Source organism: Aquarana catesbeiana, linkage group LG02 (genome assembly GCF_042186555.1).
Source record: "Aquarana catesbeiana isolate 2022-GZ linkage group LG02, ASM4218655v1, whole genome shotgun sequence".
NCBI lineage: Eukaryota > Metazoa > Chordata > Amphibia > Anura > Ranidae > Aquarana > Aquarana catesbeiana.
In genome coordinates this window covers 400546065-400573781 of record NC_133325.1, presented here as the reverse complement: position 1 = coordinate 400573781, position 27717 = coordinate 400546065, and the positions used below count along the sequence as shown (strand labels likewise).

Genomic DNA, 27717 nt, shown 5'->3' with positions numbered 1-27717 from the left:
ATAGCGCTGTCTGAATCAGCACGTCACTTTGTGGTGCTGCCCCGATTACAAATGGCAGTATGTGTACTACCCATGGCACAGGTTCAATTTGTATTTTCCAACAAAATCAGGACCATCCATCTTCACTGCTACCTTTCTGATAAGCAACCAATAAGGCAGTAATACAGGACCCACAGACAAACTTCAATCGTGTAAATCTCTAATGTGCAACAATCTAACAATTCTGAATAGAGATAGCACATCCATATTGAAGCGATTTGGCATGTGACTCACATGTCAAATCGCATGCCTAAAATCGGCAGCTATTGCCGTTAATAGCACTGTCTGAATCAGCACGACGCCACCTTGTGGTGCTGTACCGATTACCAAAGGCAGTATATGAACTACCCCTGCCATCAATCTTTCCTGCTGCCTTTCTGATAAGCAACCAATAAGGCAGTAATACAGGACACAAAAACCCCACAGACAGACCCCAATCTTGTGTAGGTCTGATGTGCAGCAATATAACAATTATGAGCAGAAATGTCATCACCAGACTCAATGATGTGCGTTTCTGGCGTGCGGCACAAAACCAGAAAGTACAGACCACCTTCCCTGTTGTATTTTCTGATCTGTAGCCAAACAAAGCAGTACCTTTAGGATATAAAGGACACCCAACAAGCTTCAGCAGAGATGTCACAAATCTCAATGTGTACTTTAGTTGTGCCACCAAATACCCCAGCAAGGACAAACCTTCACTACTGAGGTTTACTGGTGAGCAGCCAAGAAGGAGTCATGGTGTATCCCTTTATGAAATAACCAAACAGGAGCAAATTATTTCATAGGCATAGCCTGGGCTGTAGATACCAATCCTAAAATGGTTGGACACCTTACTATAGTAGCTGTTGTCCTACCTTACCTCCGTAGATTGCGCAAACGCTAGCCAGCTCATACACGGGTGGGGCTGATCAGTAACTAAAGTCTCAATGAGCCCAGCCCTAGAGACCAATATAAGACCTCTAAAAAAAGGGTGGTTACCAATTTAGCCTGGAGGTAAATAGCCACCTGCAGCCCTTAAAGAAGCAATCATATAGCCATCTAGCTCTTGCATATGTTTGCACAGAAAATCCTTAATCAAAGGATATAGGAAAAACGATTTATGGTAAATCGCTTTTAGATCTGTCACTGAGTGGACTGTAGCCCAAACCAACAAAAAGGTTTTTCTTACCCCCTGCATTAAAATATAACCACAATGTAAGAGTGGAGTGGGAGGTTGGAGCTTATGAAAAGTTACCCATAGCAAGCAACCCCCAAAAGGAGGATCTGTCACAAGGGAACCCCTAATGTGCCACACAGAAGCTTGGTCCCTGCCACATTGTTGAAAGTTAGGTCAGCTTTTAAGCATCTTGGAGCAACTTTAAGCAGATTCCTAGCAGCTGGGCTAATAGGGCCAGATAACCTAGTGCACCTGCTGAGCAAGGGAGCTTACTCCTGAATCCTTCAACCATTGCACCATTAATAACTTGTTCAGTGGTATACCTGGCCAGTAAGGAACTCTTTGTTCTACCAGGTCACCCTCTTTGCTGTATTCACCCCTACTAATGTACCACAACGGGGTATGTAGGGAGAGGCTGGCAACCTACTGTTGTGATAACCACAGTGTCTCTGCTATAAGAGGAAGCTGTGGCTGGTGGTTTTTAGCAGTAGCTTCTGGGCTATTTTGTTATGGAGACCCCAGGTCCTGCACTGCACCACTCAGTAAATACAGGTGGAAGGGGAAAAAATGCCTTACCTACCTCTTTCCCATCTGAGGTGGTTTAGGCACACTCGCTCCTCTGCACCACTTGTCCACCATACAGCATCTCTGATGTAGGAGGGAGCTGTGGCTGGTGTCTTTAGCAAAAGCTTCTGGGCTATTTGAATCCAGACCCCAGGGGAGATTATCTCAAATTCCCAGAAACCATCTGGCTGGGATTGGGGATTTTTGACTCACCGTTGTCGTCTTCCCCTTTTTCCACAGCCACCGGGCTTGCTTTTCCATCCTTATGGTCCACACGCAAGGAGGATAGCCGCCAAAGTGCCCCCCCCCCCACAACTGCTGTCCCTTTAGGGAGCTGCAAGGTTAGGCTGTGTCCTGCACTGTCCAGTCAGTATATACACATGGGGGGGGGCAATGCCGTACATTCCTCATTCCCATCTGAGGTGGTTTAGGCAGACATTCACCATAGTAAACTGGTGCCTCCTCGAAAGGAGGATGTGGGCGTCTGCTCCTGCTGACTCTCAGCCTTCCCTTCTGGGTAAGAACGCGGGTCGTTCAGGCGGTGCCCTCCCCAGCAGCCCACGCGAGCTACCAGGGACCCAGGAGTCAGGGGATACGATCCCCCTGGAAAGAACCGACAGCCAGCACCCCCATCTGAAAGGACTTCCGGACAGGTAAGGGGGGGGGGGGAGACAGGATAAAGGCCCCTGAAGTTCTGGGGACACCACTGTACCCAGGGGCCTTCAGCTCTCAGGGGGGCTTTCCCAGTTTCTGCTGCCCCCCCTGAGGAAAGGATAGGGGAAGCCCCCGGGAAGGATAAATATATCCCGCCAGACCCAGAGGCTTCCCAGGCATTTGGTCCGGCTCCCAGGGGGAGACCACCAGCCCCAGGCTTTGGTCATTTGGAAAAAAACAAACAGTTTCGCCGTGTAGGGAGAAACGCAATCAAAAACTGAGGATCAGGGGGAAGGGTGTGGACTTAAAACAGCTGTTGATTGATTGTGTTTCCTGTGGGGAGGAGCCTCTCATCTCTCAGGTGTGCCGTCCTGGAAGATGACTTGAGAAAAATTAACATTTTATTTATGATTATATTAATTTGTCTAATTACATTTGAGCCCCTGAAAATGGGACTGTGTATAAAAATGGTTGCAGTTCGTAAAATTTGTACTTGATATTTATGTTCAACCCCTTGAATTAAAGCTGAAAGTCTGCACTTCAAATTAATTTGGATTGTTTCATTTTAATTTTATTCTGGTGGCATACAGAGCCAAAAGAAATTGAAAATTTGTGAAAATTGTGCCTATGTCCAAATATATATGCACCTAACTGTATGCGGACGGCTCCTGAAGTGGATCATGTCCATGAAACGACGTCTGCCGCAAAAAATCAGTAATTTCAAGATATGATGTATTGTTATACATTTGTTGGAACAATTGTACGGTTGACAATTTTTTTTTATATGTTATAGAACAAAAGGGACAACATTTTTATATGCAAATAATAAAGAAATTATGTTTTACATAAAATGCTGTGCCTCAAAAAATCCCACTTTATTTTCTTCTTATTTTGTCAAAAATGTAATCCTTAGATGTGGTGGCTGCATAAACTTTCTTTTCTTTGGCCCCCCACCCTTCTGCTTTTACCTGATGATCTGGCTAGTAACACACCTCCAGTATTATTGAGACGCAACACTGGAGGAATGAGCAGAGGAGCCTCATCAGACAGCACCATTGTCACTCTGCAGGGGGTGATGAATGTATTCGCAGATTTAGAACCACTAACAAATTGAAGCCAAACTCCAGCTCCCACTATAAGCAGTTACAGCAAACTGCTTTTGGGATAAAGGTTTTGTATGAATAAATAATATCTGATCTTTTTAATCACCTTTGCCAGTGTTGAGTGGTTTGTCTCATCCTTGTAAACTAATTCTGTTGGGGAGTTTGTGCTGTGAAAAACAGACTTGGTGGCTGGATCACCAGATGAAAATAGAAGAAAGACTAAAAAAAGGAAATGACTACAGCCATCACATTTAAAAATTGGTAAGCTGCATCATAATAAATGATTGCTTTTTGGCATATTACTGCTTTATGTACTTGGAAAAAAAGGAAGAAATTGGAGGACCTCTCCCTAATACTTTTTTTCCTTGCTTAAAATCAGCTCTATGGAAAAAATATATTTGGGGAGGAGAAGAGACCTCAACTTAGATATGCCATTTTCACCAGGGAAAAAACAAACAAACAAACTTAGGGGTGTCACCAATATGAATTGCACAACAAAGTGACCTATCTTACCATTAATTGGACTGGTTTGCAACACGCGACCTCAAACCCTGGGTCCTAATAGAAAGGGATAGCAATTTGGTTTCCGTGACCCTAGTGGAAAATATTAATTAAATGTGCTACCATAAAAAAAATGAAAGTCAACAATGAAAGTTAAAATTATTTTTTTAAACAATAAATAAGATATTTACATGTTCAGATATTTTGTGAAATTTAGCAAGAGATAGTTTTGGAATTTAGCAGGTTTTCTTTTAGAATACATTTTCATAAATCAACATTTATAAATTTGAATAGCTAGAAATAACTTGTTCAAGTGTTGTAAAACACTGCAGGAATTCTTCTTCATCAATGCCATATTTTGTGTATTGATGAACATATGCTCTGTAAGTAAACAAAAAGAAACAGTTTTAAATTATTACAAAGTTCATATGAAGAATTTTAGCTAAGATTTTAAATATCTGAATAAGGGAGATGGGTCAAAAAGAATCACAAAATAGGACTTTTTTTTAAAGATAGGGGTAAACAGCCCCTCCTGAAAAGCATAGGTAAACAGTGTATCAAAGGGGGGAAATCATTAACTTCTTACATTGAGTGAGCCATTCAATAGAGAAACCATCCACAGTGCCTTGAAAGTATTCATACCCCTTGAAATTTTCCACAGTTTGTCATATTACAACCAAAAACGTAAATGTGTTTTATTGGGATTTTATATGATAGACCAACACAAAGTAGCACATAATTGTGAAGCGGAAAAAAAAATGATAAAAATGGTTTTCCAAAATTTTTTACAAATAAATATGTGTGTGAAGTGTGTAGTGCTTTTGTATTCAGCCCCCTTTACTCTGATACCCCTAACTAAAATCTAGTAAAACCAATTGCCTTTAGAAGTCACCTAATTAGTAAAGAGAGTCCACCTGTGCGTAATTTAATCTCATTATAAATACAGCTGTTCCGTGAACCACTTTAGAGGCTTGTTAGAGAACCTTTATGAACAAACAGCATCATGAAGGCCAAGGAACACACCAGACAGGTCAGGGATAAAGTTGTGGAGAAGTTTAAAGCAGGGATAGCTTATGAAAAAAATATCCCACGCTTTGAACATCTCACAGAGCACTGTTCAATCCATTATCTGAAAATGGAAAGAGTATGGCACAACTGCAAAACTACCAAGACATGGCCATCCACCTAAATTGACAGGCTGGGCAACGAGAGAATTAATCACAGAAGCAGCTAAGGGGCCCATGGTAACTCTGGAGGAGCTGTAGAAATCCACAGCTCAGGTGGGAGAATCTGTCCACCAGACAACTATTAGTCGTGCACTACACAAATCTGGCCTTTATGGAAGAGTGGCAAGAAGAAAGCCATTGTTGGAAAAAAAAAAAAGCCATAAGAAGCCCTGTTGGCAGTTTGCAAGAAGCCATGTGGGGGACTCAGCAAACATGTGGAAGAAGATGCTTTGGTCAGATGAAACCAAAATTGAACTTTTTGGCCTAAAAGCAAAATGTTATGTGTGGCGGAAAACTAACACTGCATATCACCCTGAACACACCATCCCCACCTTGAAACATGGTGGTGGCAGCATCATGTTGTGGGTATGCTTTTCTTCAGCAGGGACAGGGAAGCTGAGTTAATGAGAAGATGGATGGAGCCAAATATAGGACGATCTTAGAAGAAAACCTGTTAGAGTCTGCAAAAGACTTAAGACTGGGGTGGAGGTGCACCTGCCAGCAGGACAACGACCCTAAAAATACAAAGATACAATGGATTAGTATAGATCAAAGCATATTCATGTCTTAGAATGACCCAGTCAAAGTCCAGACCTAAATCCAATTGAGATTTTGTGGCAAGACTTGAAAATTGCTGTTCACAGACGCTCTCCATCCAATCTGACCGAGCTTGAGCTATGTTGCAAAGAAGAATGAGCAAAAATGTCACTCTCTAGATGTGCAAAGCTGGTAGAGACATCCCCAAAAAGACTTGCAGCTGTAATTGCAGCGAAAGGCGGTTCTACAAAATATTGACTCGGGGGGCTGACTACAAATGCACGCCACACTTTTCATATATTTGTAAAAAAATTTGAAAAAAACATTTATCATTTTCCTTCCACTTCACAGTTATGTGCCACTTTTTGTTGGTCTATCACATAAAATCCATTTACGTTTTTGGTTGTAACATGACAAAATGTGGAAAATTTTAAGGGGGTATGAATACTTTTTCAAGGCACTGTAATTCCAGTGTTTTATCACTGCATCTCAAATACTTACCATGGAGAGGGAAAGATGGAACGCCACACTCTGAAGAAACAGCCCAAATAAGAAAACATGAAAGCGGCTTCAGCCTGACTCCTCCCAGGACACGCCACTGATTTGTTTCACCCCACCTCCAGGGCTTCAACGTAGGGGCGTGTGTTTATTTAGAACCAGGACTGGCTCACTCAAAACCAGCACCTGCGTCCAATGTGAGTAACCAGAGCATTACGGAGGACTGCTTGGAGCAGCACCCGAAGCTTGCATGGTTCTTGGTCAAATACCTACTAGTTTTAGGTATATACAGACTGTGTCTGGGTATTGTACAATTAGGTTTCCCTTTTTACAATTTTTTTGCTTTAGAAAGAGAAGTTGCCTAGGTGTGTTCCACGACCAAACCCAGGTAACTGCTTAAATGTTATCATTTTGATATGCAAAAAATTGTGTCCCCCTCACAGAACAAATATGAATTTGACATCCATGAAAAAAATTCCTTAAAATCCGGCAGCCTGGATACCATGTTCTCAACCCCCAACTACAAACTAGAATACCGCTCCTCTGCCCAATAAAAATATATCCTTCCAGAATTCCTGATACAACGGCCCACCCAAAGGCGCAAATAAAGAAAAGCAATGCTTACTTTGATGCAAACATATTCCAGGCCTTTTCTACAATAGTATCCAAAGGCTTTAGCAGGCACTGGCTATTGCTCACTAGAGTAGCTGACTTCTCATATTTGTTGAAAGCTCTTGGCGATTTCCAAATCGTGAATGCATCGGCTGGTGATAACCACGATGTATACAATGCTGAATCTTGAAAGCCATCTGCAATCAAAAAATGACACAGCAAAGAATTCAAATACTATTGAAAACTATGTTCATTGCACCCTTAATTAAAGAAACTCACTGATGAATAAGAAAGGATACATTAGAAACCTTTCCTATTGCTCCAATAGAGGACACTATAATTTTTTTTCTCACACAAGGCAAACTTTCCTGTATATTTCAGTATGCATGTTTTACTAGCACTATTTTAATGCATGCCTATGAAGCTAAATAAAAAAAAGTAAATTCTACTGTTTTAACATGGAACCTCTAATTTATAATAAAAAGCAACCTTAAAAAGACTAAGTTCACCTTTTAAAAAAACAAATGCACATATTTTTTGCAGGTACAAAAAAAAAAAAAATATGTGCATTTATTTTTTTCTGGAGCCTGCAGAGCATTGCAACTGTGAGAAGAAGATCACTGGTGCAATGTCAGATTCCCACAGAATCTTAGTATAGCTGTATGCCCGTACTTCTCATACAGGCAGACAGTTACTGGAGAGCAGGAAGATCAATGAACTACGAGAGCGCTTGCCAGCACCCTTGCAGTTCACGGAGAATTACAATTACCAGGTGATGTCATCCGGAGGTCCCGCCCCTTAGGACGTCACTGCCCGGGGCATGATGGACAGTGACATCATAAGGGGCGAGGCCTCCGGATGACATCTACTGGTGACCCAGCCCCATGCCAATATAAGTAGTGGCACAGCGTGCACCCAGCATTAGAGCGGGAAAGAGCGTTGAGTCAACATCGGAAGAAGAAAAGAGGGAGAAGACAGCGGAGAAGACCTGGCAAACGAGCGAGAAGATAGTGGAGAAGACCCAGCAGAGGCAGAAGACAGCAGACAGAGGAAGAAGAACTGGAGAGGGCTAGAAGACCTGGAGAGGGGAGAAGAATCGTCAAGAGGCAGAAGACATCAGCGGAGGAGGCAGAAGATCCGTAGGGGGGAGAAGAGATTGGAAGAGACGCCAGGGCTGCCTTAATAATTTAAAAACATGTGTAATGTGTTTTATTTTTGACACTTTTTTTTAGGTGAATGGGTAGGAGTACAATGTACCCCATACTCATTCACATAGGGTGGGGGGCTGGCATCTCCCAGATTCCGATAAGCTCCCCACCTGCAGACCCTGACAATCAACGGCCAGGGTTGTTGGGAAGAGGCCCTTGTCCTCATCAACATGGGGACAAGGTGCTTTGGGGTGGGGGGCGCAGGCCCACGACCCAACAGATCCCCCGGGCAGCCCCCCCTCCGACCTTCACCAGTCTCCATCCCCTCTCGTGTATAGCAAACAGTAAACCACAAATACACTCAGGACAGGACATTACACCTGCCACTCTTCGAACTGCAAAATTTCAGCAGGCTAAGATAACCCACAGGGGCAGACAACTCCCCTTTAACCCTGTTTATAGACGTTGTTACACCTCCTGCCCCAGAGGCCGACAGCTCGTCTGGGGATGAGACATCTGTAACACTTTCAGATTGCAAAGCTAGCAGCTGAGATAACCCTCAGAGGTCCTATAAACCTCGAGTAACCAGTCTATACCCGTCTGCTACAAGGAAACATCTCATCCCAGAGGCCGACAGCTCGTCTGGGGATGAGAACACACATACACACATGTAGCACTTTTAGACTGCCGAGTTTCGTAGCCCAAAGAACGTCAGACAGTGAACAAATACAGACAGCAGAAACCCATCGGCAGGTTCGTTAAAACAGTCTCAGGCGAGGTAATAATTCCTGCCTCTAAGACAGTCTCAGCGTACCGTCAGAATCCAGCGGTCAACCAAGAGACAAGAAAGTCGTACAGTGGTAAGAATATAAAAAATTTACCGTACTGTTAGGGCTGCGCAAACCCCCCTCTTGTGTCTTATCAGTTTAGCCGCTCGAAACATTATCGCGGTCTGGCTTCGACTGTAGCCTGAAGCTCCCGGGTTTTGGCACCAGCTGTTAAGGATAAGATTAAGAGCTTCAATCGAGCTCAAGGTTATCTGCTGCTGTCTCTAATTGGAAAGTGTGGATATGCATGCATATAAAAGTAAAACTCTCTGAGACACGCTCACAGCAGAATTACTTCTTACACTTCTGATTTATTCAAGGTGGTGCTAAAGTTTTATACACAAAAATACATCATTGCTATGTTAGTCTAATAGGTACATCTCATTGGTTAAGATAGAAAAGAAGATGGAGAATCTTCATGTCGAGGTTTGGCTGTCCTTGGTTTTATCATCAGTTCCGCGTTCTTCTGATGTGTGGGATGTGGGGGTACCCGCCATCTTTAGAAAACATAGGAACAGAGCAAACCTGTAATACTTATATAACGAGTAAGGAGAAAAATATGTATGCACATTAAGAAAATAGACATTTTCAGATTATTATTATTATCTACATCACATTCCTTCACAGTTCCAGTATTCCATGTCCTTAGTCTGCGTGTCTTCAGCAAACTGTTTGCAGGTTTTCTTGTGCATCATCTTTAGATTCCTTCTGGGATGACAGCCATGCAAACCAATTTGATGCAGTGTGCGGTGTATGGTCTGAGCACGGACAGGCTGACCCCCCACCCCTTCAACCTCTGCAGGAATGCTGGCAGCACTTATACATCTATTTCCCAAAGACAACCTCTTGCTATTACGCTGAGCACATCCACTCAACTTCTTTGATCGACCATGGCGAGGCCTGTTCTGAGTGGAATCTGTTCTGTTAAACCGCTGTATGGTTTTGGCCACAGTGCTGCAGCTCAGTTTCAGGGTCTTGGTAATCTTATAGCCTAGGCCATCTTTATGTAGAGCAACAAATCTTTTTTTTTCAGATCCTCAGAGAGTTATTTGCCATGAGGTGCCATGTTGAACTTCCAGTGACCAGTATGCTCCCCATTCACACCTGCGACCTTGTAACACTAAGGAGCCACATAACACCAGGGAGGGAAAATAGGCCCAATTTGGACATTACTTAGGGGTGTACTCACTTTTGTTGCCAGTGGTTTAGACATTAATGGCTATGTGTTGAGTTATTATGAGGGAACAGCAAATTTTATACTGTTATACAAGCTGTACACTCACTGTTATACAAGCTGTACACTCACTACATTACATTGTAGCAAAGTGTAATTTCTTCAGTGTTGTCACATGAAAAGATATAATAAGACATTTACAAAAATGTGAGGGGTGTACCTACTTTTGTGAGATACTGTATATGCAAGTTATTGTTGGCCATAAAAAGGGTATGGGGGCCTGGTTACTGCCCTGGGAGACATGTATCATTGCAAAAAAAGTAAAAAAAAAAAAAAAAAAAAAAAAAACTGAGGAGGGAGGAGGGAGGAGGAGGAGAAGAAGGTATACAGCACTAAATGTTATGTAATGCTGTGTTAAACACTGCACTACACTGACACTCTACACTAACACTCTACACTCAGAGTCACAATATCTCACTAGTAGCAAACTGAGCCCTGCTCTATCTATCTCCATTTCAACAACACTTCCTATGGGAAGGAACCTTTTATAGTGTGGGGTGGGACTATGGAGCACTAAGCTGTGATTGGAAAGTGATGACTACTTTCTCCAATCAGGGCTCTGACAGTGCTCTGTGCCCTAAATGGCAAAACCTTGCACCTAACCAGCGGTCAGATGTAAGGCTTCATCCAATTTGGGCCCTAGAATGCACTGTGCAGTGCATTGTGGGGCGCTAAGCGGGGCACCGGAAATTCGGGTGTTCGCTGAACAGGTGATATTCAGGCCGGACTTTTGCTCAGCCCGAACTGTTCGCCCAACACTAGTGAGGAACATCCAAACTCTGCTATTAATTTGAGATTGTGGAAGACCATTTCAGGTCCCAGGTCATACACCATGGCAAGACTGAGCGCAGCAACAAGACACAAGGTAGTTATACTGCATCAGCAAGGTCTCTCCCATGCAAAGATTTCAAAGCAGGACTGGGGTTTCAAGATGTGCTGTTCAAGCTTTTTCAAAGAAGCACAAAGAAATGGGCCACGTTGAGGACCGCAGATGCAGTGGTCGGCCAAGGAATGTTAATGCAGCAGATGAAAGATACATCCTGTCCAGCAGTGCTATTAGCACAGAACTGGCAGAAACCAGTGGGACCCAGGTACACCCATCTCCTGTCAGGAGAAGTCTGGACAGAAGTGATCTTAATGGAAGAATTGCAGTCAACAAGCCTTACCTCCGGTGTGAAAACAAGGCGAAGGGACTCACCTATGCACAAAAACAGAGGAACTGGGGTGCAGAAAAATATCAGCAGGTGCCCTGGACTGATAAGTCAAAATTTGAAATATTTGGCTGGAGAGTGGTACAATAATGAGTGACTGCAGGCAACAGTGAATCATGGTGGAGGCTCCTTGCAAGTTTGGGGCTGAGTTACTGCAAATGGAGTTGGAGATTTGGTCAGGATCAACGGTGTCCTCAATGCTGAGAAACAGCAACAGATACTTATCCAACATGTTATGTCTTCGGGGAGGTGTGGGACTGGCCCAAAAACATATTCTGCAGCAGGACAATGACCCCAAACATACAGCCAGCCATTGTCCTTAAGAACTATCTTCAGCCTAAAGAACAAGTTCTAGAAGTGATGGTTTGGCCCACATAGTGCCCTGATTTACAGCATTTCCAGTGTCATTTTCTCGCAACCAGCACAACACTGGCATTCTGCATAGTGTTTGAATTTAAAATTGCTTCAGCAATCTCACGTTTCTTGTTTAAATAGAACACAGGAAGTGATCATGCCATTCTAGCAGACAGGTCCTCTCACTTTCCTCTACCACTACTTTCAATTTGAGGAAGATATTCCAAAAGTCTCTCTCAGCATCTCAAGAACAAAAGTGGGTACGTACAATTAAATATTAAATCTGATAAAATCCTGAGAATGAACATCATTTATCTTGAGAGGATTTTTTTTTACTAAAGAAAAGTGGTTATTGTAACGCATACACACGGAGAATACTGCATTAAACACCAATTTACTGAATTCTGCTCACCAGGAGATGCAGACTCAATATCCTTTCCCCGAAATATAGCAAGGTTAGCCAATGATCTATTAAATTGCATACAGGTTTTCAAGGAAATCTTCTCTGTTTTTGGGTGTGATGATGGCTGGATTTGCCAGTTTATACCTTTTAACAACAATGAAAAAAAATATATTATAATATATATATATATTTATTACACACATACATACACACACACACACTTTACAAAATAGAACACAAAAATCCCCCACAATTTTTTTTTTTTTTTATAATAAAGTTATATATACACATACACATACTCACACACATACCTTTTTAACCAAGCAAACTCAAAGCTACATTGTACTTTGACAAGTGAATGTATTGAGAATGCATGCTGTGTCTTAAAGCAAACCTGTTGCAAATCTAGGAAATTCAGACTGAGCAGATAAAAAAAATAATAATTTTATTTATCTATATATATATATATATCTATATATATATATATATCTATATATATATATATATATACAGATACATATACATACATACACACACACACTACATATACATAATCCAAGTGTTACTTTCACTGAAAATGACAAAACAATCAGCAGATCCAAAAACACTGGTATTTGATGTTATATGCAAATCTCAACCTCTCTTGTAAAAAGCTGAGCTTTTGAACCTATTGGCCAGTACTTCCCACCATATTAAAGGGTCGATAGCGAAGTTCAGTGTGTGTGTGTGTGTGTGTGTGTGTGTGTGTGTGTGTGTGTGTGTGTGTGTGTGTGTGTGTGTGTGTGTGTGTGTGTGTGTGTGTATCTGTAGAGATTTACGTACAGTTGCTGATTGTCGTTGATTGTTTTGATATGTGGTTTTCATAGAAGGTAATTTATGATTTTATATTTTCGTTGGTCATATATCCTTTCTGACTTGCCTATTTTTGTGACAGGTTCACTTTAGGCAAAACACAAAACTAGGAAATAATTTTCTTTTTTCTTTTTTCATAGGAAATAATTATATTACAGTGCAAAATATTGCAGTATAATGAAAAATGTACACAAGCTGTCCATAGCAGCCAATTTGGTGTATTTTTATTCCTACCAGGTACTAGGAAAATGACAATTAGAATCTACAGGTCGTTTGGTAAAACGTATCACAAAAACATAGCTTTCCTTCAGTTTTCACAAGACTCCAAAATTTTAAATGGTTTCTAATAAACTAAATGAAATTCCTTTATATATTTTTTTATAGAGGAACATAAAATAGTTAATCATAGGAATGTTAAAGGCAAAATGATCTCCCATTTATGAACTATATCTGAATATTTTTTTTCCATTGGGCAGAACTTAGAGCTACAGAATTCAGGATGACCCCAAACACGAAAGAATTTTTGAAAACTGCCAAGTGCATGTCTGGTTCAAGAGACAAATACTAAGAGAGGTCTGTTCAAGTATGGGAGTCACTGGTCTCCAGTTTGGTGGAGTTCAGACTGTGGGTGCTGTAACCACACTATATGCCAGTAAAGATGCTTCTTTAGTGTGAGGGGAAGGAGATGTTTTTCCAATGACCTGGCCAAAGTCACCAGAGGAACATCCAAGACAAATAAACTCAGGCAACAAGAACAGTTATTTTCAAACTGCACAGTTATTTACATTTATTTGGGGCTGTGCTATATGACTATTCGTACCTTCTTCCATTTTTGCATTAGCAATGAGCATTTGTCTCAAATGCTTGATGAGTCCATGCCAAGTAAATGTGCTGTATGCCAGGGAGTGTTCAGACATCTGAGGAATGTTACGGAGACCTAGCATCTTAAATTCAGGGTGTGGAACCAAGCACTCTATTAATTCCCCTGGGAATAGAAGGGAAAAAAAGTGTATTAAACAAACCTGAATTAAATGTGATTTTATGTTTTTATAGTATGACATTTTCATTTATAAAGAAAATGCAGTGGTGTACTGTTTGTTCCAGTCTATTAAACTTCATCAACTTCTCAAGTCACTTATGGCAGGTCAGGAATTCTCTGAGACCACCGTTGTACAGCTGTCAAGTGTCTACGGTTCAAATCTTAAAATGGGGATGGAGAGTTCATGCTGACTAGGTATGGCAAGAAGTGTTTTAAGGCCACTATGAATGGAAGGCTATATTTAAAATCATTCCTTCAAACTGAAAATGTTCTTAGACAAACTATAGTCTGTGCAACTGTCACCATCTGTTAAGGACTTCACCATAAGCTAATAATATTAAATAAATTCAAAAGTTATATAAAGCATCCTTGTGAAACCTGACCTTCCCACTGCCTATGCTGCTCCAGCCCTGAAAAATTGTCCTCCAAAGTCCACAGATATATTGACACTTCTGGTACTGTCAATCTTCAGGGTGCCATGCAGCTTTCACTGGTTCCTCCAGCTAATTTCTATGTCATTACAGGAGACCAGCAGGCGAAACTAGAGGTCTCAGTATCACTGCAGACTTCCGGGGACTATTTCACGGGATCAGAGGTGCATTCAGCAGCATAGGCGCAGTACAGGAGAGTATGTACACTGTTCTTTTACAGGTACTCCTTCACTGAGAACATTTTGTATAGTGACAGGGTCACTTTAAATTATTCATGGCTACCGACATTACCTCCCACTCCTTCTGAAAATTTCCTGACTGTCAAAACTAACCTGTCTGATTCAATACTTTGAATCACTTTTCTGACCTATACACTTGCAGTGGGTTACTACCTCGCACAAGAAAAAAAAAAATGGATAGAGATATAGATAGATAATCTATATATCTATAGAATATCTATCTATCTATATCTATATATATATATCTATATATATATATATATATATATATATATATTCAGACTAAAGGTTTAGTATAACTGTTAGGCAGCTAGTATCTTCAGGTAATTGCATTTGCACCTTCATATATTTTTTATGGCAAGTTTTCCTTTTAGGGTGTGCTCACACTAGCACTTTTAACTAGTCCTGGGCGTAGTTCAACACCTTGGGCCATTTGTGTGCTGTGAGTGCTGCGTAACATGCCTGGGACCACATGGAACAGGTCGTCCTGAGCATGGTTCACTTGTGGTCTGGTACGGTTTGCTGCAGTGGGCGTGTAAACTGTACCGCAACACAGTTCGCTCCATAAAAAACGGTGTAGTAAAACAGGGATCGCTGATTAGCAGGGGAGAGTGCCAAGAACACTTTCTTACAAACCAGTGTGAGTGCAAACCAGCAGGAGATTAGGGAGGGGGGAGAATAAAATCAGGCATGGTTTAGTTAAACCAGCCTGAGTACAACCCAAGATACCGTTACCGCTTTTTTTGCAGTTATGGATCAGCCCAGATTAGATCTAATACAGTGGGTATAGAAATGTATCACACCCCCCCCCCTTAAAATAATCACATTTTGTTGCTTTGCAGCCTGAAATGAAGACAAACTCAGTTTTTGTTTTATACAGCTGTATTTACCATTGCAACCTCTCTCTTTCACTTGCATGTTTTAACACCAAAATGTCAGAGAAAAATAACATTCAAAAACAGAATCACTAAGTTGGAAAAAGGATCACCCCCTTATGTCAGTATTTTCTTTAACCACCTTTTGCTTTAATTACAGCCTTTAGTCTGTTGGGATATGTCTCTACTAACTTTGCACATCTAGACTTTGCAATATTTGCCCATTCTTCTTTGCAGAATTGCTCAAGTTCAGTTAAATTTGAAGGTGACAGTTTTTGGACTGCCTTTAGTCTGTTGGGATATGTCTCTACTAACTTTGCACATCTTGACTTAATATCTAGACTTAACTGCAATATTTGCCCACTCTTCTTTGCAGAACTTCTCAAGTTAAGTTATATTTGATGACCATTTGTGAACTGCAGTTTTCAAGGTCATTCCACAGATTTTCAATGGGGTTTAAGTCTGGACTCTAACCAGGTTATGCAAGGACATTCACCCTTTTCTCATTCAACCACTGTGTGGTAATTTTTGCTGTGTGCGTAGGAATGGTGTTATTTGGATGGTGAGCTGTATTAGATTTCTGGCAGACATACAGTATCTCACAAAAGTGAGTACACCTCTCACATTTTTGTAGATTTATTATATCTTTTCATGTGACAACACTGAAGAAATTACACTTTGCTATAATGTAAAGTAGTGAGTGTACAGCTTGTATAACAATGTACATTTGCTGTCCCCTCAAAATAACTCAACACAGCCAATAATGTCTAAACTGCTGGCAACAAAAGTGAGTACACCCCTAAGGAAAAATGTCCAAATTGGACCCAAAGTTTCAATATTTTGTGTGACCACCATTATTTTCCAGCACCGCCTTAACCCTCTTGAATATGAAGTTTACCAGAGCTTCACAGGTTGCCACTGGAGTCCTCTTCCACTCCTCCACGACAACATCACAGAGCTGGTGGATGTTAGAGACCTTGCGCTCCTCCACCTTCCGTTTGAGGATGCCCCACAGATGCTTAATAGGGTTTAGAGCTGGAGATATGCTTGGCCAGTCCATCACCTTTACCCTCAGCTTCTTTAGCAAGGCAGTGGTCATCTTGGAGGTGTGTTTGGGGTTGTTATTATATTGGAATACTGACCTGTGGCCCAGTCTCCGAAGGGAGGGGATCGTACTCTGCTTCAGTATGTCACAGTACATGTTGGCATTCATGGTTCCCTCAATGAACTGTACCTTTCCAGTGCCGGCAGCACTCATGCAGCCCCAGACGATGACACTCTCACCACCATGCTTGACTGTAGGCAGGACACACTTGTCTTTGTACTCCTCACCTGGTTGCATGCTCGACACCATCTGAACCAAATACGTTTATCTTGGTCTCATCAGACCACAGGACATGGTTCCAGTAATCCAGGTCCTTAGTCTGCTTGTCTTCAGCAAACTGTTTTCAGGCTTTCTTGTGCATCATCTTTAGAAGAGGTTTCCTTCTGAGATGACATGCTGACCTCCCACCCCTTCAACCTCTGCAGCAATGCTGGCAGCACTCATATATCTATTTCCCAAAGACAACCTCAGAATATGATGGAGAGTACGTGCACTCAACTTCTTTGGTCGACCATGGCGAGGCCTGTTCTGAGTGGAACCTGTCCTGGTAAAGCGATGTATGGTCTTGGCCACCGTGCTGCAGCTCAGTTTCAGGGTCTTGGCAATCTTCTTATAGCCTAGGGCATCTTTATGTAGAGCAACAATTCTTTTTTTCAGATCCTTAGAGACTTATTTGCCTTGAGGTGCCATGTTGAACTTCCAGTGACCAGTATGAGAGAGTGAGAGCGATAAACACCAAATTTAACACACCTGCTCCTCATTCACACCTGGGACCCAGTAACACTAATGAGTCACATGAAAAAAATGGCTTATTGGGCCCAATTTGGACATTTTCACTTAGGGGTGGACTCACTTTTGTTGCCAGCGGTTTATACATTAATGGCTGTGTGTTGAGTTATTTTGAGAGGACAGCAAATTTACACTGTTATACAAGCTGTACACTCACTACTTTACATTGTAAAGTCTCATTTCTTCAGTGTTGTCGCATGAAAAAATATAATAAAATATTTACAAAAATGTGACGGGAGTACTCACTTTTGTGAAATACTGTTGATACTGTGAAAACATTTTTATGAAATACTGTGAAATCACTTATGTGAAATACTGTGTTGATGCCAAATAATTCAATTTTAGTCTCATGTGAGCACAACACTTTTTCCATATTACCTCAGAATCTTCAAGGTGCGTTTTGGCAAAGCTCAGTCATGGCTGCATATGGCCTTCTTGAAGAGTGGCTTTTTTTTTTTTTTTGCAACCCTCCCATACAAGCTGCATTTGTGGAGAATTTGTGATATTGTTGTCACATGCACACAATGACCCACACATAAATTCCTGCAACTGTTTCAGAGTTGTATGCCTCTTGGTAGACTTTCTGACCAGTTTTCTCCTGGCTCTTTGATCCAGTTTGGAGCGACGTCCTGATCCAGGGAGGGTCTGTGTTGTACCAAATACCTTCCACATTTTAATAGACTTTGCTACTATGCATTGATAAAGCCTTTGGCCTTCTAGCTCGAAGATCTTTTGATAGTACCTCGCCACCCATAGTTGTTTGCTTCAGCTGCACCACAAGGGACTAAAATGCTCCAGAAAAGCTCTTTTCATGCTGAGCTAATCAAAATGACCACAGCTGATCACAGTTGAATGTCAAATGACTTTGTGTGCCATTGGGAATGTGAATAGCTACACCTGATTGAGTTTACAATTCATTTTTATTTTGGGGGGGGGGTAAATTTTTTTCAAATTCAGTGATTCTGTTTTTGATTTTTTTTTTTCTCTGATATGTTGGTGTTATATCTTTTACTTAGAGGTTATAAGTTGCACTGGGTAAACATAGCTGGATAAAAACTAAAACTGTGTCTGTCTTCATTTCAGGCTGCAAAGCAACAAAATGTGATTTTAACCACTTGCTGACCAGCTTATGTACATATACTACGGCAGGTTGGCAGCGCAGTTGCGGGCGGCGCGCTGTAGCTCCCGCTGCGAGAGCGTGCCCGCGGGTCTGGGGCGGACTCGAAGTCCGCCGGTGACCCGTGATCGCCTAGTACAGAGGCAGGGGATCTGCCAGTGTAAAACAAGCGGATCCCCGTCCTGACAGGAGACATGTCAGAGATCTTCTGTTCCCAGTGATCGGGAACAGTGATCTCTGTCATGTCCTAGTGAGCCCATCCCCCCCTACAGTTAGAACACACATAGGGGACACACTTAACCCCTTCCCTGCCAGTGTCATTTTTTACATTGATCAGTGCATTTTTATAGCACTGATCAATGTAATAACGTCACTGGTCCCCAAAAAGTGTAATTTGGGGTCAGATTTGTTCACCGCAATGTCGCAAAAAAAAAAAAAAAAAAAAAAAAAAAAAAAAAAAAATCGCAGATCGCTGCCATTACTAGTAAAAACAATAAAAAAAGAAATAAAAAAGTCCCTAAATCTATCCCATTGTTTGTAAACACGATAACCTTTGCACAAACCAATCAATAAACGCCTATTGCAATTTTTTAAAACAAAAATATGTAGAATATATAATCGGCCTAAACTAATGAATAATGGAATTTTTGACTTAACCGTAAAATCCATTTCTCTGAGTTCATTGACAGACACAGCACTCCATTATTAAGAACCATAGGGGTTATACTGCCCCCTACATGAGTGGGACACTGGGCATAAAAAAGACTTGGCTATGCCTATGGGCAGTCCTAGGTGGTATACACCCCCTCTCTGCTATAGGCCTTCAGTTTAGTAACAAGCAGTGTCAGAACTATTCAAATTCCTTAGAGGGGTGGGTGCTGTGTCTGTCAATGAGCTCAGAAATGGATTTTACGGTAAGTCAAAAATCTAATTTTCTCTTTCGTTCATTGACAGACACAGTGCTCCATTATTCAGAACCAAAGGGATGTCCCAAAGCAGTGACAAACATGAGGGGTGGGACAACGAAAAATCCCAAGACTAACACAAGAGCCAACCAGGTAACAGGAGCTCAACACAGAAAACTAGCTGGAGCCCAACCTGAACAATACCCATTCAAGTGGGAATAGACTTTCTAAACAGTAGCCTACAAAACCTTGCGGCCAAAAGGAGGCATCTGCAGATGCCAACACATCCACTTCATAGAACGTTGTGAAAGTGTACACCGACGACCAGTGGCCACCTTGAAAACTTGCGCAACGGACACCTGATGACAGAAGGCCCAAGAAGCACTAAGCGCCCGAGAAGAATGGGCCGTAACAGGGAAAAGAGGGAATCCGATCTCTGACAGAATAGGCCAGAATAGTCATCATCTGTCTGATCCACCCAGAAATGGTTGCAGAAGAGCAGACAGCCCCTTTCTTGGCCTGTCCGTGATCACAGTGAGAATGACCTCCAAAAAGACTCAGTGGCTGCCAAATACACCTGAATCCTCCAAACCATATCCAGGGCAGATAAGGCAAAATCCTTAATGTGCTTATTCAAATGGAAATCCGAGGAAGGAACGATGAAAAAAGGCGAAGTACCACCTTAACCTAGTGTAACGCTAGGTAAGGTGTACAACAAGATAACGCCACCATTTCCGACACCCTGCGAGCAGAGGTGATAGCAACCAAGAGACCTTCCAAGAAAGAGTAAGCAGTGGAAACTCCAGAATATTTTGAGAGAAGCTTCTGGAGAACCGAAATCACCATGTTCAAATCTCACGGCAGTAGAAGAGACCGCACCGGTGGAAACCAGGGAGTGCGAGACCAGGGGGCGCTGAAGAAGACCACCAAGGCTGGAGACCTGGCCCTTGATGGTACCCGGGGCCCAATCCTGCTCAACTCCCCGTGAAGGGAGGTCGGAATCTGAGCCATTGAGAAGAACGAGGATGAATGCCCAGTAACTCACACCAGGATTTTTGCGCTTTACACATCCGGAGGTAGAACCTCCTAGGAGGTAGGCTCCCTAGCCATCAGTAGCGTTGGAACTGCAGTACCTGACCCATCACAGCCATGCCGTTAAAACCAGTGACTCTAAAGCAGGATGGAAGAATGGCCCTTGGGACAGTAGATCCTCCCTGAGAGGCAGTCGCCAAGGAATGTCGGCGACCAGGCACGCCGGTCGGCATACCCAGACCGATGGGACTCATCCAGAGCCAATAGAATGACCATAATCCCCGCAGTCGTGATCCTGCGCAAAAGCCACAGCAGAAGCTGGAGAGGAGGAAAGGCATAGAGCAAACGTTACCAGCCACCAGAGCCCACCAGAGGATCCTGTGACCTTGCCAGAAACCTTGGTACTGTCCTGTTGAGCCAGGACGCAAACAGATCTACCTCAGGAGTGCCCCATCGGAAACATATCCGATGAAACACGGCCCGGTGAAGGGCCCGCCCCGTGGTCCAACCCTAGCCGACAGAGGCATCCGACTTTCAGTATCCCACTCCTGGAATGCGTACATTGGAGAGGGCAGGAACGAGACGTTCTGCCCACCGGAGGATACTGAAGCCCGGGTCATGCTCAGATAATCCAATGTTCTGGAAGGGGCCAAAGCAGACTTTAGATAGTATAGAAGCCAACTGAATCTGTCAAGTTCTGTATAGGAGTTACGTTGCCCTTCGGGGTAGTCAAGGACTCGCAGAAGAAGATCGTCCTGGCAGCCTAGGACCTCAAACTCCCACTGACGTAACCACGCCAGATTCGGGGCCAACACTTCGTGAACACACGAGGAGTAATAGCAAGACCAAAAAGCAACACCATGCGCTGATAATGCTCGGCACCCAAAGCAAAACAGAGGAAGTGCTGGAGTCGGGCACATAATGGAATGCGTAAGTAAGCATTTGTGATGTCGATAGAAGCCAGAAAGTCCCCATGATGAAGGGGTGCCACCGCTGTGCAGACGGACTCCATCCTGAACTTCTGTACCCACACAAGGCAGGTCAGGGCCTTGAGGTCCAGAATTAGATGTACCATGACTTCCATCTTTTGGACTATGTACAGGTTTGACTAAAACACCTGAAACTGTTCCCGACATGGGAACCGGGACAATCACACTCTGAAGCAACAGGGCTTGTACATCCCCACAAGGAGAACAGCAAACGGTCCAGCCACAGACGCACATTGGAAGCAAAACAACATTTTGGGGAACAAGGCCGTAAAAACTATCTTGTAACCAGACAAAATCAAGACACATAATGATGTCATCCAGGGTAGCCCCCCACAATACATGTCTAAGCACCACTGTGGAAACAGAGAGCTCAGCAGCCAGGGGAACTGCAGCCAAAAGCCATAGCAGACAAACTGCAGCGCCTAGACCAACAGGTCCACCAATGCCGCAAAGGCAGGGGGATTCTGCTCCCCCTCTAGATATGTCAGCTGGATCTTTAGAAGCCAGAGATTCCTCTATTGAAATCATGGTTGCCTTGAGCAGCCTAGAGACAGGGGGGTCCACTACTGGTGGAACAGTCCACTTCTGAAGGAGGGACTCCTCAAAAGGGGTACCTCACAGCAAGCGTTTTCGGAAGCACAAAGGGAACTTTGGACACTCCCAGTCATCATGGACAAATTTTGCAAAATAAGAGGGAGAAGGGAACGCTTTCGCTGCGCAAGACGGCTTATGGGTGCCAAAGGGGAGCCGACCCTCCGCAGATGCATTCCCCCATCTTGAAAGGTTCCTGCACAGATGTAATAAGTGTGACAACCAGAGCCTTTTCGTGTGCCACTGCAGTTGTGGAGGAATCATCCTCTATCCCTGACAGGACAGGGAGCGTGGCCACCAACCCCGCAAGGTGGGCCACATCCGTTGCAGCAGAGCCAGATATACAAGCGTTTGAGACAAAGGAGATAGGGGAGGCTGGGGGTGCCATTTACTAGGCACCACCGAGGCCTCTCACAGACTGCACAGACCGAGGCCCCTCACAAGGGGCACAGACCGAGGTCCCTCACAGGGGGGCGCCAATGGATGCCACACGAGGCACCAGGGGCCCCTTCACAGGGGGCTGAGGCCCCTCACAGGGAGCACCAGGAGCACCCACCTAAAAATTACCCCCAAAAGGAGATCGCCCTCAGAGCCCCCACAGTGCCGCCTCTCTGGTAAGGGGTGGCCACGAGGCCTAGCAGGCCACAAAGCCGTGGCCTAAATTTTCGGGCGCGAGTGTGCGGCCCGATACAAGCCGCCGAATGGAGGGCGAACACCCAAAAAAACAGAAGCGGCGGCCTCCCCCGCCTGCCCTGGGTCCGTCCACCCAGCACCCGGTCGGTAGGCCGCAAAGCTGTGCCCTAAATTTTCAGCCACCTGTTGCGAGTGCGAGGCCCGCGGGGGGACTGGACCGATCCAAGCCGCTGAACGGAGGGTGGACATCCAAAAATGGAAAAGCGGCGGCCTCCGCCGCCCGCCCACCCAGCGCCTGGTCGGTAGGCCGCGGCCTAAATTATGGGAGAGCTGCCGCGGGCAGTCCCCCGATCACCTGCCTCCCAGGCCCAACCACTGCAGCAGGTGGGCCCAAGGGATACCCCCCAGCAGCAACCCTGAGGGTGGAAGGGGGGGGGCAGTGTGTCCCAAAAGCACCTAGGCCAGAAGCCTGGGCCTCACCCAGGGAGGGGGGGCGGGGGGGGAGGAGGGTGGAGGAGAACCCCAGAGGGACCGACCACCCCAGAGATTACCCATCCCCACACCACGTCCAGGGAAGGAGAGGAGGGGGCCCCATATTTACAGATCCAGCTAATCGTGCGGGGAATGCTCCCAGACAGGTCCCCTCGCCACCGAAGTGGGGGGGCTGTCGGCCATGAGAAACGCTGCGACTCAGGCCAAAACCCGGTCATATGCGACCTCGCAAGACGTTTAACTCGCAGAGCCAGCCCCCGTCCAGTGGGGCTAGGTCACGGCTGACCTAGCGCGTAGCTGCAGTCTGCAGGCATTCGATGGCCAGACTAGGGAGACCACTGGATCTTAGTGTCCAGCCCATCACCCAGCCCAGCAGTTGATTGTAGATCTCAAAGGAGAAAAATCCAGGAAAAAAGAAAATAAAACAAAAAAATTCCCAGGACTAGAGATCCCAGCAGGGAACTAGGTCCTTACTCCTGGCTAGGCAGAAAAAAACCTGAAGGCCTATAGCAGAGAGGGGTGTATACCACCTAGGACTGCCCATAGGCGTAGCAAAGTCTTTTTTTCTGCCTAGTGTCCTACTCCTGTAGTGGGTGGTATAACCCCTATGGTTCTGAATAAGGGAGTGCTGTGTCTGTCAATGAACGAAAGAGAAAAATGTGTTTTTTTATATATTTTTTTGGATATGTATTATAGCAAAAAGTAATAATAAAAATTTTTTTCTTCAAAATTGTCGTTTTTTTGTTTAAAGTGCAAAAAAATAAAAACCGCAGAGGTGAACAAATAACACCAAAAGAAAGCTCTATCTGTGGGAAAAAAAGGACGTCAGTTTTGTTTGGGTACAGTGTTGCATGACCACGCAATTGTCAGTTAAAGCGATGCAATGCCGTATCGCAAAAAATGGCCTGGTCATAAAGGGGACAAATCCTTTCGGGGCTGAAATGGTTAAAGGGGGTGATTATTTTCTATAGTGTGTGCACGTGTATTCTTTTTGTCATTTCTAGCTTGTGTGATTGACTCACTGACTTTCCCCAAAATGCAGAATCTGCATTTTCCTAATTAGAACACTATGTATATGTATCAGCTGTAGTAATGAAAAAGTCACTCCCATTCAGATTCACAACAAAAAGCTTTATCTTTAGAACAGAAACAGGTAGGACTGTGCAACAAAGTTTGTTAAAAAAAAAACAAACAAAAAAAAACCAGCAATGTACATGGATCACCTAGAAAGGACTATTTTTTTCACAACAAAAGTCAAGTTATTCTTCATGTGCTGATTGGTCAACCAACAGTAAAAGAAGGCCTTGTTATGCATACCTTTTAGGGGAAACCATCTTTTCAGCTCTTTGCTGGACGACATCATTAAACTTGCATTGGGGAGTAACAGCACTCACTTACACAAGTCAACATCTGAAACTGTGTCAAAATGTTACTTTAATCACTTACCGCCTGCCGTATGCAGAATGAAGGCCACAGGGGTGGGTCTATTATCCTGACTGGATATTGTATGATGTCCAGCAGGATAAGCCACTGGCACGCAGCTCGATAGAGCTATACACCGCACTGACACACCCCATCTCCGATCTTGCAAAAGAGCCTATGACGTAGGCTTTTTACATGTGATCAGCTGTGTCCAATCACAGCTGGTCACATCGTAACCAGGAATTGAAGTTTATCTGCTTTTCCTCTATTTGCGCAGGCAAGGCGCGGGTAGAGGAGAACCGGCTCTTCTGACAGGGGGGGGTCTGCGCTGATAATCAGCACACTGATTATCAGTGCAGACCCATCAAGGATGCCCACTAGAGCCCACCAGGGATGCCAACCCGGTGCTCATTAGGGATGCCAAACCGGTGCCCTTTGGTAATGCCTGTCAAGCAGCACAGATGAGGAGGCACTATCAGTGCCACCCATCAGTGCACATCAGTGCCACCTATCAGTGCCCGTCAGTGCAGCCTCATCAATACTCAGTGAAGGAGAAAAAGCTTACTTACTTATTTACAAAAAATTTTTACAGAAACTGAGAAAAACGTTTGTTTTTTTTTTTTTGTGTCTTTTTTTTAATTTGTATAGCAAAAAAAAAAAAAAATTAAAAAAAAAAAAAAAAATGGTGATCAAACACCACCAAAAGAATCTATTTCTATAGAATCTAAAGCTCTATAGAATCTATAGCGCTATTTGTGGGAAAAACATAAAAAAATTTTGTTAGGGTACAGCGTTGCATTACTGTGCAATTGTCATTCAAAATGTGACAGCGCTGAAAGCTGAAAATTGGCCTGGGCAGGAGGGGGGGTGAAAGTGCCCTGTGTTGAAGTAGTTAAATCTACCAAGTCAGGTTTCAGTTCAAGGGGGGGTAGAAGTCATTGGTCAGCTTTTGCAGAAATTTGGAAAGTGCATAGTCTTCAATACATGGGTGCAGGCAATAGCACTTAAAAGCTACAAAACAAACAGTGTTTCGCCTCTGTCTTCTACATTGATTTGTCCCTTTGCGTCTTTCTGAGTCTCCGCAATGTTAGATGGCCCTTCATTTAGCCATTCATGTATTCTTGAACCAGAGGCTTATCATTACCCATTGTTAAAGTTTACATACACTGTAATAAGTGCTCTCAAGTTTCAATCCAAAATGCTTTTTCTGCACCCAGGAACTTCAGATTTTTTTCTGAGTGGCTTCCCAGCTTTAAGAGGTGTTCACATTGCATTGTGGGATGTGACGGAGGAGTGCTTTTGTGATTCCAAGTTTTACCTTGAAAAAGGCTACTTGGGATTCCCAAAAAAGTACAGAAGAGGCACTTTGAAGATTGTAACTTTGTTGTATGGGTACATACTTGATGAAGCAAACTTACAACATAGGCCATATCACTCTGAAGCACACATCTTAATGTGTGCCTCAAAAATATCTTTCAATTTCCTGAAATATATTCAGTCAGAGCTATACACACACCAAGCCTCAGACTCCGACTATGGCATACAGATGTTTCAGGTTGAAATTCCAGACTAGGCTACTGTACATATAAACCACATATAGTGTATTTATAAATGTACTAGCATCTGGGCAATGCGCCCTGAACTAGGATGGGGTTTCATTTAACTCCTATTTCCCTGCGATACTGTCATGTTACTACACAGTAAACTGATGGTAAATAAATAAGATAACATCACGATGAGCAAAAAAATAATTGGTACTGTAATCTGAATCCAGAACTTGTACATAATCAACAGTTTTTGTCAAAAAGAGAATTTACTTATTGTTGGTTATACACGAATTTCTACATTTGTGTACGATACATACATCAAAGCACTAAACGACCTGGGATTGTAAGAACACAGCTAATGACATTTAGTAAAAACAGATGGAAAGCAACTTATATCATTACATACCAAGATGATTCTTGCTGTAATATGAACTCTCTGACGTATATGTAGGCTGAAACACACTGCCAAGTTGGTGTGCAATTACTTTATTAACATCCTTAAAGGTGATGTGTTTAATATTCATCAGCTGGGAGCAGATTTTGTGAACAATGTCATTTTCATGAACTAGCAGAGCATCAGAGGTTTGATAAAGGTGAGAAAGGGTCAAGATGGAGTTGTAATTTTGAACAATCACCTAAAAAAAAAAAAAGTAGAAGGAGCACAAAAAAATTCAATATTTTTAACAAGTGTAACTAGAAAAACGTACCATAAAAATAAATAAATGTAGAAAACAGAACAAAGGGGGGCGTGCCTGGACTGGCATGGTGTGAGGAGTGCAACACGGGAGCTCCGCTCGAGACAAACTCAGTTTCTTCATATCCTATGACTGCAGTTGACTTTTATTGTCTACAAACACAGTCTGCCTACTCCCGCACCTGTTGCTATCATGTCGCCCCTGAAAAAGACAGCAGACATGATAGCTAAGCTTGATAAATATCGGCTGAAGGAGAAGGGGACTCCGGGTGAAAATGGCGCCGATGCACCTGCCTCCTCTGAGCCAGTGGCGGACGACACGGCTCGTGTATTGGAGGCGATCTCAGACTGCAAAAGCTCCTTAACGTGCAAGATTGAGGAGGTGAAGATTGACGTGTCCTTGATTAGACAGGACCTACAGAAACTCCGAGCGTGTCACTGAAACAGAGACTCGTATTAGCCGAGTGGAGGATGAAGTGCCGCCATTACAGCATGCCACCGAAAGCATTCAGCATCAACTCCATACAATTCTCTCCAAGCAAGACGACATGGAGAACCGTCTAAGACGCTGTAATCTCCGCTTCGTAGGACTGCCTGAGGGAGCGGAGGGCTCTGATCCTCCAGCTTTCCTGGAAAATCTACTTATCTCTACCTTTGGGAGATCCAAATTCTCTACGTCGTTTGTGGTTGAACAACTCACGGCTAGACCCCCTCCGCAAGGCGCACCTCCCCGGACATTCATCGCAAAATTTTTGAATTTCAGAGATCGGGATGCCATCCTCCGTCTCACAAGACTAAAGGGTAACATCCCCTTCAAGAATTCCGAAATCAAAGTGTTCCTGGATTTCTCAGCGGAGGTCCAGAAGAAGAGAGCGCACTTCACGAAGGCGAAGCGCCA

At 43.5% G+C, this 27717-nt stretch overlaps 1 protein-coding gene across 1 annotated transcript in view; it reads right to left on the bottom strand.

Moving 5' to 3' along the window:
* Positions 1-4179: 4179 nt before the first annotated feature.
* Positions 4180-27717, bottom strand: part of TUBD1 (tubulin delta 1) — a 55240-nt gene continuing 31702 nt past the window's right edge. Inside the window, 5 exon segments of the mRNA XM_073615264.1 lie at positions 4180-4398; positions 6904-7087; positions 12077-12211; positions 13740-13904; positions 26532-26760. Of these exon segments, the coding sequence (XP_073471365.1) occupies positions 4296-4398; positions 6904-7087; positions 12077-12211; positions 13740-13904; positions 26532-26760 (816 nt within the window). The 3' untranslated portion in view covers positions 4180-4295.